The 14,968-nt window shown below is 40.3% G+C and overlaps 1 protein-coding gene across 1 annotated transcript in view; it reads right to left on the bottom strand.

Annotated features, from left to right (window-relative positions):
* The window catches only part of il1rapl1a (interleukin 1 receptor accessory protein-like 1a), a 206,747-nt gene that overhangs the window by 74,544 nt on the left and 117,235 nt on the right, over positions 1–14,968 (bottom strand). The window contains exon 5 of the mRNA XM_042494889.1: positions 495–569. Coding sequence (XP_042350823.1) covers positions 495–569 — 75 coding nt within the window. The remainder of the gene's footprint in view (positions 1–494; positions 570–14,968) is intronic.

A 14,968-nucleotide genomic window follows, 5' to 3' on the forward strand; every position in this document is an offset into this window, starting at 1 on the left:
GGCTGACAGACACATGAGCCATTCATAGAGCGGCGAGCACCATGTGGACAGCGGACTGTGCCCAGAAATCGAGCAATATGCTGTCAGAGAAAAAAAACAAACACAACCACATGCATACATGCGCTCAACGCACGCTTGCACACATGGTAGGCCCACTGTGACCCCACGTCAAATAAGACAAACAACAGCGACTGAAAGCAGCCGCCTTTCCATGTGGCCAGCCGGCGTATGGAACCCTGGCACCATATGGGCTCTTCATTGTTGACAAAACAGCCGTAGGGACATTAGCATCCACCATTTGCATATATGGAAAACACTTTTACAATTGTTTTTTCTTTTGCCATTTCTCTAGCAAATAAAAGTGCCATCATCAATCTGTGTTCAGCGCCTGGAGGCGTGTTGGAGCGGATTTGTAAAGTCATCCATTTCCTGTCATTTGGAAATGACACAGACAATACTGACTGCAGCTGGAGGAAATCCCATGATGCACTTACCTAGCTGCAGCTCCATGTTGCTAATCTTGTTTTCCGAGGGAAACAGGATCTTTGGCGGCTTGTCGGTCAAAGGAGCTGAAAAGGAGAAAAAGACAATTTAAATATAGTATCGTAAAAGACAAAGCAACAATGCAGGCAGACTGACTTTGAAGAAGAATAGAGAGGATTTCTGATTGAACTATTTTTAAGTTAATTCCCAGTGTAGTTTTGCACTTGGCTCCCAATATTTTTCTTTGCATCCCACTCTGCCTTACAGAGATTTGCTAGCATTTCAGCACAAAAAGAAGTTATCTCCTACCTCTTCTTCAACATAAATAAAGTGCTCATCCCTTTTCTGTCTGTCCTTGTTCCTCCCGCTCTCCCAACTTGCTCTGAGTGTCTTCGCAGACACATCGTTCTCTAGTGTCTCTACACCTTCCCTTCAATTCATTTGACCTACTTCTAATCATAAATTAATCACTGCTTTGCCAAGAACATGCCACCATTTAATCTGCATGAGTGTTAGGTGTTTGAAGAGCCATCATGGAGTGTGTGTACGTGTTTGTGTGTGTGTGTGTGTGTGTGTGTGTGTGTGCCTGAATGAGGGGGAGCAGCTGATGCTCTAATGATGCTAATCATCCATACGGCGGATGTCAGACCTGCTGCTGAAGTCCTTCCTCTGGGGAACGCCTGAACATGCAGCAGTTTTATTGTGGTTAAAAGCGTTTGTGTGTTCTGCGCTCTTTGGGGTTGTGGGGTTAAGAGAACAGAAAGAGGGTTTTGTATGAACACGACTGAACAGTAACACAAGGCAAGAGAAATGGAGGGGCTGTGTCTCCACGTTAGATGTCTTGATCATGAGGTACTCTATCTTTCTCTCAGAAAAACTTAAACAACCTTTTTCTTTTGTATTTTTCCATGCTTTTCTTCTAGTATGGTCTTGCTGCAAAGTTTGCCACTGAGCTTCTGCACTGGAGCAGACAAAGTTTTTTTTTAATTAATTGCTTATTTTTAAACTAATTGCTCTGAGGTCTCTCTGCTTTTGGCCACAACAGTTCTTTGCTTTAGTTATGGTTACGCTGGTATGGTGACAAACTGTATTGAATAGGGAAGCTAATAATGAACTGTTGACCAACAACAAGAATTTTGACTGAATCTTATCAGTTAAAGCCCAAGCTATCATCTGAAACCAAGCCAATAAACAATCCCAACCATCTCACATCAAAATGGCTTGATTTGTCAAACTTGTGAGATAAAGTTGGCCGTGTGATGCTAACAGTTAGCTGGTCTCTCTCTGTGTGTGCAGGTCGTGCAGACTCTCAACATCCCCGGTGAGAAGTTCCCAGTCTCACTCCCAGAGCGAGAGCTGGGCAAGAAACAGAAGAAGCACTGCTCTATAATGAGATTAAACACACTTAAAATAATTTTTAAAAAGTCATTTTTATGATTGGTTACCATGGCGATCATTTAGAAAGAAAAATTTAAATGAACATCCCTAGTATAAGAGTATTGTTGGTACAATCAAAACTAGACATATTGCCACACAGTTGTATGTCTCTGTGCACCAATCAGGTCTCAGAGTTTAAATCCATGTCTGTGAAAACATGGATGCTTCACACACAGAAATTCTACAAAGTCAGCACAGTTTCAAGGTGAATTTTGAAAGTTCTTGAGTTATTGCCAAAAACATGTATGAGGCTGTGACCTTGACCTTTTGACCTTCAACCACCAGACTCCAAATGGATGTTTGTGCCAAATTTGTAGAAATTCCCTCAAGGTCTGCTTGAGATATTGCATTTGTGAAAATGAGACGGATGCAAGGTCCCAGTGACCTTTGAACACCAAATTCTATTCAGTTCATCATTGAGTTCATCTGAATGTTTGTGTCAAACTGAAATAAATTCCCTTACGGTGTTCTTGAGACACTGTGTTTACAAGAATGAGACAAATGTAAGGTCACTGTGACCTTTCACCACCAAAATCAGATCAATTAAATTACAATTAAAAAGTCTACTCAAATGTTTGTGTTAAATTCAAAGGGAGGCCAAGACTGTCGCTAGCAGGGAGGCATAAAAAGTGGTCAACACTCACTATTTTCATCTTTCTGATGCCTGAACGTATGAAGGTGTATTCCTGTTTATATGTTACAGTTTTATTTTGGATAAAAGACACAGAGCTTGCATTATCACTGCACTGATCGGACTAAGATCTGTATCCACACCAAACCGCAAAATTATCCTGACCAGATTGTTTTTTTTCGTTACGCAAGGATCCATTTGCCAGTGTGATTGAATGCACCCGACGTGTGAACAAGATGTCAAATGCTAGTTAGCAAGATTTCACAAAGAGAACAAAATTCAATAGAGGAATATCCATGAAGTCTCCTGCAGTCCAGCACTGAATCCATGTGCTCTAACAGCTGCTTGGCCAAGGAACACTTGGACCAGTGCCTCCAATCTGAAAGTGACACCTTTAGTGCCAGAAAGCAAGGCCCTCGTTACAGTCAAAATGTATAGTTTCTCCCCCTTTGTCAAGACACTGTCTTGCTATATGTGTGTTGTTTAGTTCAATTATTAAAAATAAGTTTTTGTTTTGTTATGGACATTTCTTTCTGATTTGTATTCATGTCGATGAGTTGTGCTGACGTTGTCCCTGACCTCTGAATTTATGCTAAATTGGCGTCCCTGAATTTTGGAATAGTCTACCACAAACAATTAAATCTTTTTCTATTTCCTTTACCCTTTTAATAACCATGATGACATCTTTGACCATACTTTTTTTGTTGTATTTTACTTTGTTATTTGTGCTATGCTGCTTTTTTGTTATGACTTCATCAAGATATTGTATGCCTTTATTCATCTACGTATATTCTCAAATTTATGACTGATTTTATTTGATCTCTTTATATAGCACTTTGCTTAACGTTTGTTGTTTTCATGGACTCTATAAATAAACCTGACTAGACTAAATTAATTTCTGAAATATAAACCCTGCTTTATGGCAAGTATCAGCACAGCAGGCACCAATTAAACTAGTCACTCTGGCCTATCCTTGCATATTTATACTTCAACAGTTACATAATTACAGTGCCAATTGTGCTCACCTTTATGTAAAAGGGGAAAAAGTTATCACGTTATGCTACCATTTTTTCTCTGCTCTTTTTAACACCATGTTTGAGTTTGGTATATTCTGTGATACACTCAAACCTATTTTTTTTTTGTTGCTGTGGCATTACATCATGAGGAAAAATTGGGGCACGTTAAGCTCATTATAACCCACATTTCTCTGCTGGCAAGCATGACATGTTTGATATAATTGCAGACTTCAAATTTCTTCTTCTGTATTAAAATGAGTGCAGAAGTCGTCCATTCTAATTATACTACAGTGTTTATAAGGCTAGAGACAGAGCTCACTGGAATAAAACAGTTGTGATGCATGGTCTGCAGCTTGCAGGTACATTTCTGTGTGCAGTGACCTGAATGTATATATTTATGGTAATAGCTATATGCACTACATTTTAATAGTAGGTCAGATAAGATGTGTTTGACCTCTGACTGTCACACATAGAAACCAAAGACAAAACAAGCACACATACTGCATACAATCATATGCACTAAGGAGTCAAACACTAATTCTGTGCTTCCTAAACCAGCTATGATGAAAAAAAAAAGCTTTATTGAATAAAACAGAGGCTACTCCCAACAGCGGACCTCTCAGGCACGTCTAATTATGTAGCGGTAAATTTGCAAAGGCGGCTTATTCAGGCCAGTTTGTAGCCTGGCGCTTTCATTAAGATGTTTCCTTAGTGTCCTTACAAGCCCTCTTCTTCAGCCTTATTATGAGAGAACCCTAACAAGCGGTTTGAAAGCCCTGCTCTGTCTTTGGTGTCTGTATTTGAGAGGAACGAGCCATGCAGTGCTGCTGAGCGAACTCACTGAGCGCAGTGATGTGCATTAAAGTGTGTGGTCTTGTCTTAAGTAAAGCGGTCTTGTAGAGTACTTAGTTTATAGCTGCAGGTAACATGTTTAACAATTCCTCAGCTGTTAGAAGATTTGTTCATGTGAGGAGCTGGACACCAAAATGCTTATTAAAGGGGAGCTTTCATGCTTTTCCTTATTTTCTGTCATTAATGTTACAGTGCTGGATGTTCATGTTAAATGTGGCCAAACTTTAAAAATAGTAAGATAAACATATCATAACTCTGTTTACATGTTTTTCTGATTTTGAGACAGGCTAACATCTGCTCTTGCAGATTTCTTCATATGGTCTTCAGCTCCAGGCAAGTGTTTATATTATATAGCCTGCAGGGTTACATGTAGCTACATGCTAACATCTGAGAAACATGTTATCTTGGTTATCGATGTAAATTTCTCCTCGATTTCAGATTAAATTCTGGGTGGAAGGTGACCATTTGTGTTTAGAAGCTTTTATTGGTGATTTTTAATAAAGGAAAATGCTGTCATACATACTCATTCCCAGGCTGCAAGTACACTGCTACATGTAGCTAAATGCTAACCTCAGGGTAAGATGTAATTTTTGATGCTAAATGTTAATTTTCTCCCCAAAGTCGGATCATAATCTTGTTTGAATAGGATTGCAGATTATTATTTCAATGCTTTTATTATATATATATGTCATGGCAGATAGTGCTGCAACACTTTATTACCGTAATTGCCCGGCTGCAAGTACAGTGCTACATGTGCCTACACGCTAACACTGGGAAAACAGGTAATCTTGGTTGCTGATGTTATAAATTTCTCCCTAATTTTGGATCCAATTCTTGCTGTAACCTGCCTGGTTGTGGAAATATTGGTTTAGAAGCTTTTATTCGTACCTTTATACTCCAGTCATCTCCCAGCTGCAACTGTGACTTGACCAAATGCCAATGTCAGGGTAACATGTAATCTTGCTTGCTGATGTTGTCAATTTCTCCCTGATTTCAGGTCATATTCCTGCTGGGACATGTCCAGTTGTGAAGAATTTAGTTTAGAAGCTTTTATTGGTGATTTTTCACAGTAGAAAGTATCGCTTTTTCTCCTACACTCATATTTTTGATAAGGCGTACTGACCGCATCAGTTTGCAATTTGTGCACTTGGGCATTGTTCACTCTTTCGACAGTGAATGATGCTTGTTTTACACGGCATGCTCACGAAACACCAGCAGCCAACGAAGCTACTGGTACTGCTGAAGCCAGTTCATATGGATTTTTGAAGGACTTTTATGAAAAAAAGTCCATAGCAAAAAACTCACGTTTATAATGAAATTGTGCTCCAAATGTCAGCCACATTGGCAACAAATCTGAAATGAGACAACCAGTAGAAGTATCCCACAAGTTTTGGTAAATATCTATGAGCAGATCTCAGCAAGCTTTCAGAACAGACTGGGGTTTTTCGAGAGGGGGGTTTAAAGAGACAGCCACTAAAACGGCGCATCTCAGACAGAGTGAATACAGTTTAAGCACAGACAGTATTAGGTGTGAGTATCGTTAAGATTTTAACGTAACTACTACTCTTACCAATAAATGTTATCGGATCTGGACTTAAATTGTACGTTTATCGGTGCCTTTGGGGTTTTTCAAGGAAAACAAAGAACAGAATTAACATAGCTTCATTTTCTATTTACATAAGAACAGTATACAAATTACCATTCAGCAATAGCACTGATTTGAACTAATCACTATTATAGACTCTAACATGCCTGAGGTGGATGGGGTAACAGAAGATAAACTACAAATTAGGCCGCCACAAACGGTGCATTTTTCCATGCATGTGTGACGCACTTTTACAAGATGTTTTGAAAGATTCCTCGTGTTTCCCCCTTACGTGCAAAAGAGTTGTTGCAATTGTCGGCATCAACTCTTGAGATGTGTAACTTCACTTTGGAGTGTGCCACTGAGAGTGAGTGTGTGTGTGTGTGTGTGTGTGTGTGTGTGTGTGTGTGTGAAACAGAGTGGCGTAGCTGACCCGGCCCTGCCCCTGGCACATGCAGCATGCTGCAGGCTCCGACACACAGAGCTCTCCTGACTGAAGAGCAAAAATGCATCAGAGTATAATGTCATTATCTTCTTGCAAATGAGAAATGGAGTTTGTGAGATAAAAACTGTAAAAGAGAACATTTATGTAACCCATTTAACCAAGAAAAATATGTTCTTCATTTCTCCAATACCGATAGCAGAACTCTTAACTTCAGAGTTTATTGATACCACAGTCATTAATAATTTGGCAGTGGTGCCCATTTAATACTTGGTTTTGGTACCCATCCCTAGACAGTATGAGGAAAATCAAATGTTTTTTTTAACCATTACAGTATGAGCCTCAAAATAGCATAATAGGCCCCCTTTAGGATTTTTTATTATTACACGCTGATCTGACTTTGCTCATATGTAGCACTTAATGTTACAGTATGAAAATCCCGACATCGAAGCACAGTGACGACTATGAGAGGGGCGGTCACGGGCTTTTAGGCACAACTGTTTGCACTGTTAATAGGTAATCACACAGCACAAATTGCACTGGATACTGATACAATTTTAATTACATATCAAACTGCTATACATAATTACACAATGGGTGATCCTATAGCCAATTATGCACTGGGCAAACAAATGAGGACATGCAGTGTATAGGAGACGGGAGGGGAAGCACATGTGGTAAGGAGAACGCAGATAGGAGGCAAACACATAAGCAGAAGAAAAGCAGAGCTGGTGAAATAAAGAGAATAAAACAGGGAAATTTATAAAGCTAAAGTGAACCAGTCAAGAAACATGCCCCCCCTCATTTTGGCATGCTACACTTGCTTCTGAAAATCTCATTATCTTAATTACCGCTCCTTTATGGGAAATACATCAATTATCACGGTTCAGGGGGGGGACACCATTTAAAATACGGAGGATTGGGAGCACCTCCAAACAAAGGAAAGAGTCTCCGATTGCCATTAGCGGGCAAAGTCTGGAATTAAGCAACCGTGGACATAAACAGGTAATTAAACAAGCAAATATATCTAGTGAGCTGTTAACTTAATAAAAGGGTGTGAGAATGTCATAAAAAAGAAATGGATGTCTCACTTTTCTAAAAGACCTTCTATGACTATATCCTGTGTATTTAAGGGGGAGAAGGAAACGAACAACTTAACAAGAAATGGCCTGAAAAATATTAATAAATTACTAATGTTGGCTGGACGAGCCAGGGATCAAACCGTCAACCCTCTGATTAGTGCATGACCCGCTCTACCTCTGAACCACACCCACCCATATTGTACATTTCTGTAAACCTCAAATACATCAGATTTGCACATTTCAAACGTATCATATCAATGTATTTAGAGTGATGTAACACAAAAGATGACTTCGTCATTAATCCATGGATTATGGATGGCGTGACACCTAGGTGAGAGGGCTGCCGAGGCGTCAACCACTGTTTGAGACCAACAAACAAAACTGTTTTATTTTTCTTGTTCAAGATTATTATGTAGATTATGTGCAGCAAAGGACCGCAGGCTGGAGTTGAATCCACAGCCACTGTGGCGAGGACACAGCCTCTGTACATGGGCTGCCCGCTCTGCCAAGTGAACTAATGGGCGTCCCAATTCCAGCGATTTTTTAGCCACCAAATCTGGGTCCTGCTCAGTAACCCATTGCTATTTCCAACAAGCAGAGTACAATGAAAAGCAGTTGTTTTTTACTCAGAGATCAGTGCCTCAAAAACATAGTGGTTTTTGTGCCTTTTTCCAATCCAACACATTTCCACTGCGACTTCTCCTCGTTTTCTTGGCTCTTTGCCATTATCTGCCTGGTGCTGTTTGATGGTGACACAAAGTCTCAAAAAAAAGATGCATCTTAAAGATGTTAATATGGACAGTGATTTTCTCTTTGCATTGATATTACTGGTTGTTTCTCACTAAATCGATATATCAATCAAGATCAAAGGATTGTTACACTCTTAGGTAACCGCAATATTGCTTTAATTTAAAGTTTCAACATATCTGCTGGATAATAACAATCAAATTAGCGTATTGATGGTTTGCAGAAACACACAATTCAAGTTCAAGTTAAAGTTTATTATGTGTAAAGAATTACAAAGAGATGATTGTGCTCAGTGGCACTCTGCCTACACAAAGAGTAAAAAAAAAAGCCTGAAATAAGTAATAAGCACAATCTACAAGCAACAATGTGAGGTGCATATGGATGTGTCAAGTGTTCGGTAACCTAACTGCGTGAAGAATGAAGCTATTACTGAGACGGTTTGTGTGTGATTTGATGCTTGGGTAGCAGTTTTTAGGTGCCAGCTTTTATTCTGGTGATTGGGTTGGCTTTTCTACCTTAATGGACAGTTTGTCCCTATTTTACATTTTCACATTCACTGATGCAAGGCGGTATCCAAACCATCAGGAGCCATTGTTGTTCAGTATCTAAATAACACTTTGACATGTGGACAATAGAAGGTGGAGATGGAACCACCAACCATGCAATTAATGGACAACCCTCTCTAACCCCTGAGCCAGAGTCGCCAACAAAATAAAACTTTGGGGACAATTTATAAGCATAAATACTGCATAAGCTGCAGCTTTAAAGTGGATAAAGTTGGCAAAAGTGTTTGAACTCTAGCGAGCGCCTCCTCATTGATCCTGTCTGAGTATGACATGTACTGTATGACATAGTTGTCTGTTAGCAGAGTCAATTAATGTCTCCTGTGCGAAGATGTGTCTTCAGGGGACTGGAATGGCCGTGCTGGTGTGCTTGTGCAAATTTTATGCTCTGGGATCAATGATTCACTATAAAACATTGATGTCAGAGTATCCTCGGGGCAGAAGCATTGTCTATTCTTTGCAGCAAACCAGGCTGAATTAATTTCAGAAGGTGACACAAAGTATCTCTGCAAACTCTCACACTTGGCCTGTATTCCTTTAACTCATGATGGTTGCTTTACATGTAAAGTTAAGTGACTGGGAACATATGAAGTGGAAAATGACTGAGCCTCTGCTTGTGTCTAATGGCTTGAAAGATGTAGCATGCAGAGCGTTATTTGCAAAGTAATTGCAGCCGCGTTTGTGTTCTCTACGTTTTCAAAGTCTGAGATGCTGTGCTTCAATGTGAGAAGGTTTTAAGTGCTATTGAGGAGAGACCAAATTAAGCTTTGAATGTATGCATGTGTGTGTGTGTGTATGTGTGTGTGTGTTCGTGCAGACCTACATGTGGATACATTAACACAGAGTGGGGACGAATATAAGCTTTGTGATAAGTCATCCACAATCCCATTTCTGCTTGGTAGCGGAAAAGCTCAGTGGACTTTCCAGATGGATTATTCTGGGTGACTGACTGAAGGGAAACAGCAAATTAATGAATTAAGGATGGAGCTGAGATACTTGGATCGCTGGGCTTTTTCTGTTAGTCATTCAAATTGTGGCGGATTTGCGAAAGAGAAATATGCTGATGGCAAATTGGTGATAAAGGTGAAAATAAGAACAAATCAAATATATAAATTACTGGCGGTGTACGGGTGAGCAGGCATGGACAAACGGACACACACATTCATGCATGGACACACACATACACACGGCTGTGAAGTTGTGAACAGAGGCCTGCATTGTCCTTTGGTCTCAGGAAATTGGCTCCCAAAGGTTTTCAGTATTTTTACCAACAAAGGCAGTCAAGCTGGAGAATAAAGGCGAAAATAGGAGGATGGAGACTCGAGCAAACACAAAGTCCTTGTGAGTCTCCCAAGACTGCTAAGCTTGAGAGAAGTCTCCTCTACGGATGGCAGCCTCCTATACTGTGCGAGATCACCATATATTAACAGTGACCTTCCTCTGTACTGTTGTCACCTTTGCGCCAGTTTCATTACATTCCTGATGGTGCAATAACCATCCTGTATGATTCCCTTATAAAGTCACCTCAGAGTATACAGAATTCAATTCCAGGCTCGACCATTTCCCACATGAGAGAGGCTGAGCAGAAAGCCGGATGGTGTCATCCAGAGGAGGCTAATAAAAGCACTTACATTCATCCTAAACCACATCACGCTCCCCCACTGTCCGCCACTGTTGTGCTCTCTGAGAGCCCTGCCTCTGGCAAAGCTCAAATACTTCAACATCAAAAGCAACAGGAGAGTGCGTTCTTTCCCACGAATATATATGACTGGACAGATTCCTGCATCACAGTCGGCGGCGCCATCAAATGGCCATCATCTCGAAAAGTGAGAACAATTGGCCCCTTTTGGCCTGGGCGGCCAGCGGAGCGTTTCCGACTAAGAGGTCCTCTAAGAGACGATCTGATGATGAAACATGGCAGTGATCAAGCTGTTCAAAGTAGGATTCCAGCTGTGAGACCTCAATAATCCATATCTTTGTGAAATGAGAAGACAGAGGAAATTAAAAGCCAAGTGCCACTCATGTCAGCTCCGTGCTCATTTGCGGAGCACGTTAGCCAACCAATGGGAACTACATTTAACAATTCATTACCTAACAAGTTAATTAAAGATGAATTTGACTAAGAGGAGGAAACTGTTAGAGGAAGATGAAAGCGAGAGAGCGATCGGGACGCAGAGTGAAGTGAACAGACGGACAAAATGTGTTATTGATTGCTGGAGGTTTACCATGATTCCACCCTCTCGGCAGGCGTGTGTGCACACGTGTGTGTGGGTGTACACGTGTATACTTGTGCCTGCACAGCCACGGATCTCTGACCCTTAATAAACGCTCCATCCAATAATCTCACCGCTGTCTCCTCCTACAAGAACGCTGTCTGCGGGCTTTCCCTCCTCGCAAACTTTAACAGGCCTTTTATCTATAACTCAACATCAATTAGCCAAAGAATCACCTTGAGTCAGGCTTCAAGTGGCTGCAACAAACGAATGCTCAGGAAGTATGTGCCTCCACGCAGTATAACAATGTATTATTCTCTACTTAAAAAAGCAACCTCATTAAGACAGTCTTAATTTGTTTTTTCAGACTCTCAACAAGGATTAAATTTTACGCAGGTTGATAGAATAACTTGCATTGTATTCACAGTAAGAGGTTCAATTAAGCAGTCGGGGAATGTGAAGAGTGTTTGAAATGAATGAGGAGCATTTTTATGGGTCTATTGTTTACAGAACAGCGAGCTGAAAGCGGGCATGCTGAGACAGGGGGCGGGGGGGAGAGACAAAGGTGTCCTCCAAATTTTATGGTCTCCCTTGTGCATCCGAGTTGAGCAGAGAAATGAAAACAGTCTATGATACACGTTCACAGACATTTACAAATGTAATTAATCCTATTGTACGGGCTAAAATAGTGAGACTTTGATGACTGATATTAAGCAGATTTTGCTTTACTGCTGAAATGACAACAATGGGTTTGTCTCCGGGTTTAATTAACGGAAATCAAAGTAATTAGAGTGATAAAGTGAGTACTGTACCAACCAAACCGGTGTACTATCTCTCTCTTTCACTCTTCTCTTACATGTACACACAAACATTCCCCTGCCAAACACTACACACACACACACACACACACACACACACAAATAACGTACCCAATCAGCTTTCCTTAAAAGTCCATAGGGATCTGTGACACATACTGAGACCTATTTTAATCCCAAAAGGTGCAAAACGGTAATCAAGGGATGTGGTCAAATTGTCTTTTTTTCTTATAGGTTCCTTACTTGGTGAAATGACACAAAAGTATCAGCAGTGATCGGAGCTGTTTAAATTCAGTAAATTCTGAGGAAAGGTTCATCAGTGCTGCTTTTTTAAATCTCCTTTAGTATAGGATACACTGGACAATACTTTATGAAATAAACATGATGATGCTTTCCAAAAGATCCTTGCAGATGCAACAAGTCAATGCACAGCCCAGTTGCTACAAGAAAAAGTTCACATCACACGTTTCCGCAAAGGGGATGATGGCAAGCCATCCTGCCAAGCTGCAGACAACTGCTCGAGAGCAACAAACCTTAACTCAGGTTGTCTTTTGGCAACAACCAGTGTTTGTAGCAACGTCCTGAGTGTTTTTGTTGGCACTTTGCGGTGTTTTCCAGTGGTGTTTGTGACACTGAACTTGGGTGGTTTTAGCCAACACATTTACCAGCAGCATTTCAGTGAACCTAAATGTTTTTTAACCTTCATTAAAATGCATTGCCTAAGGGCAGTTAAGCCACCGGACCTGGCTTTACTTCATTGAGCCATCTGAGCTTTTCCAGCAGTGTTTTATGCGATCAAATGTGGGTTTTTTTTTTTTTTTTTTTAATTACTTTTTGGGAAATTTTCCCTTTATTTGACTGGACAGAAAGTGTGAAAGGGGGAGAGAGAGGGGTTGGCATGCAGCAAAGAGCTGCAGGTTGGAGTCAAACCCCCAGCTGCTGCAGGGAGGATATAGCCTCTGTACATGGGGAACCCGCTCAACCAGGTGAGCTACCGGGTGCCCCCAAAGCAAACATTTTTTTGGGTTACAGTGCACCACATCAGTCGCTCTTTGAATCAACTATTTTGTCACGTTACAGAATCACAGCTTTTATCAGCGATAACAACCTCAAAGCACAATCACGTCAGCATGAAAGGTGTTTACTAAGTTACATGATTGTTTTTCAGCTACTACATTTCATATAATCACACTAATTGGGATTTGTGTTGATAAATCTGACTGGACAAGAGGATGAGCGTGAACATCCATCCTTAATGTGACAGTTATTTCATTTCATTTTTGTGACCAATGGTAATGAAGTCATATTTTTCCACTGAGTTGTTAACATTTATATCTCCTGCATAAAACAAAGCAGTAAGAATGAATGGGGGAAAGTATCCATGAACTGCTTTTTGTTGTCCATCTTTTTGGGAAGATTGGCGTTTCACCACAACCTTGTCAATAATATCTGCTATTGCATAATTACAGAGCCACATGTGGCTGCAGTGGGACTCTTTTAGCACCACAGTTGCCTTTTCCTAAGTCCATATGAATTTCCCTTCACATCTTTCCTTGGCCTCATGAACAGCGTTTAGAAGAAGACGTATTAGACTCCAAGCACGCCTGGTTTTGGTTCATTTAAGTACCTGCAGCAGTGCACAGTGCAAAAGGGCTGGCTGAAGGTGAGTTCAGATCGAAGGGTGTTGTGACTAATAAATAAACTCTCAGCACATCACTGTTCTCACTCTGAAACAGCTGTGCCAATCACAGCGAGACATGAAATCATATTGTTGTCTGGATGGTGCCGAGTAGCAGAAACTGAACACACAACACCTGAAATCTGCAGCTAGCGGCAGATGGTGTGGGGCTTTTCAACACTTAATTAGTACAATAATGGAGAAATGAATAATAAAAAATAGCTTGATGAAGCCGCTTATAGGATCATTCTATCAATCCAATGCTATTTTGGTCATTATTTTAATGTAGTTCACATTGTAAACGGTTACATCACATGTTAATATGATACAGCAGCATTTGCTTCGTAGTGCATTTCAATTATATAACAGGAAGCGCTGATTTTCCTTTTTTTTTTATTAGGCAAGGTGGCTGTGATGCACAGGATTAATGAGCTCCTGTAATCCGCTGTCTCTGGCATAAAACAGCAGAATGTTACAACAGACCCATCTGACATATGTGTCATTTGTGCGTGAATTAATGAAGGTAAACACATTGGATGGCCAATAGCAGCTCACTCTGGGGTGGCACTTCTCTATTCAGAGGCTGCAGATTTATCAATGTATCTGTCCTGCTGCCTTCACTTGGCTGGAGGGATTTAATGAAGTGAAGAAAAAAAGTTTCATTTGGCAGCTGTGGATAACAGATAGTGTAAAAATCATATTAATCCATTAATCAGTGCAGATATATATGGACCTTCCTGCTTTAACCTCATTAAAGGTCATTTTTTAATGAAGATTTAAATGCATCTACTGGCCGCATGTATAATTTAGATTCTTTATTTATGTTTTAATCTATGTCTTTCTTCTGCACATCTGCACTAGGGCTGGTTTTTCAAAGAAAACATATTTTATAAACTCATGTTTTTTATGTTAAAATCTTAATCTCTAAAGTAACTAAAGCATTTAGATACATGGAGTTACGAAAAAAGGTATATTATTTCTTTCTAAAATGTAGTGGAGTAGAAGTTTAAGTGATAAGAAAAGAAAATACTCAAGTAAAGTACAAATACATAATTTTTTTCTACATAAGTACAGTACTTGAGGAAATGTACTTAGTTACATTCCACCAGTGACAATAATGTCACCCCGTCTGTGTGTGAACAAGGCAAGTGAGAATGGATGTCTGCATGTTTTAAAACCCCTGAATGTGTGTGTTTGAGCGTGTGTGCTCATGCATGTTCAAATGAACGTACTGGGAGAGAAGACAGAGGCAACTACAATTGCCAAACAGAGAGCAAAAGACAGAGAGTAAGAAGGCGCGAGAGAGAAAGCACACGCTGCACGTTTCTGATCTTCACAGGGTTATGTGCCTGTGAGGATACATAAAAACGGTGCATGTGAGGATGTGTGCACCTGTGATATAATTCAAAGTTCAAATGAGTATG

Source organism: Plectropomus leopardus, chromosome 10 (assembly GCF_008729295.1).
Source record: "Plectropomus leopardus isolate mb chromosome 10, YSFRI_Pleo_2.0, whole genome shotgun sequence".
NCBI classification, from domain to species: domain Eukaryota; kingdom Metazoa; phylum Chordata; class Actinopteri; order Perciformes; family Serranidae; genus Plectropomus; species Plectropomus leopardus.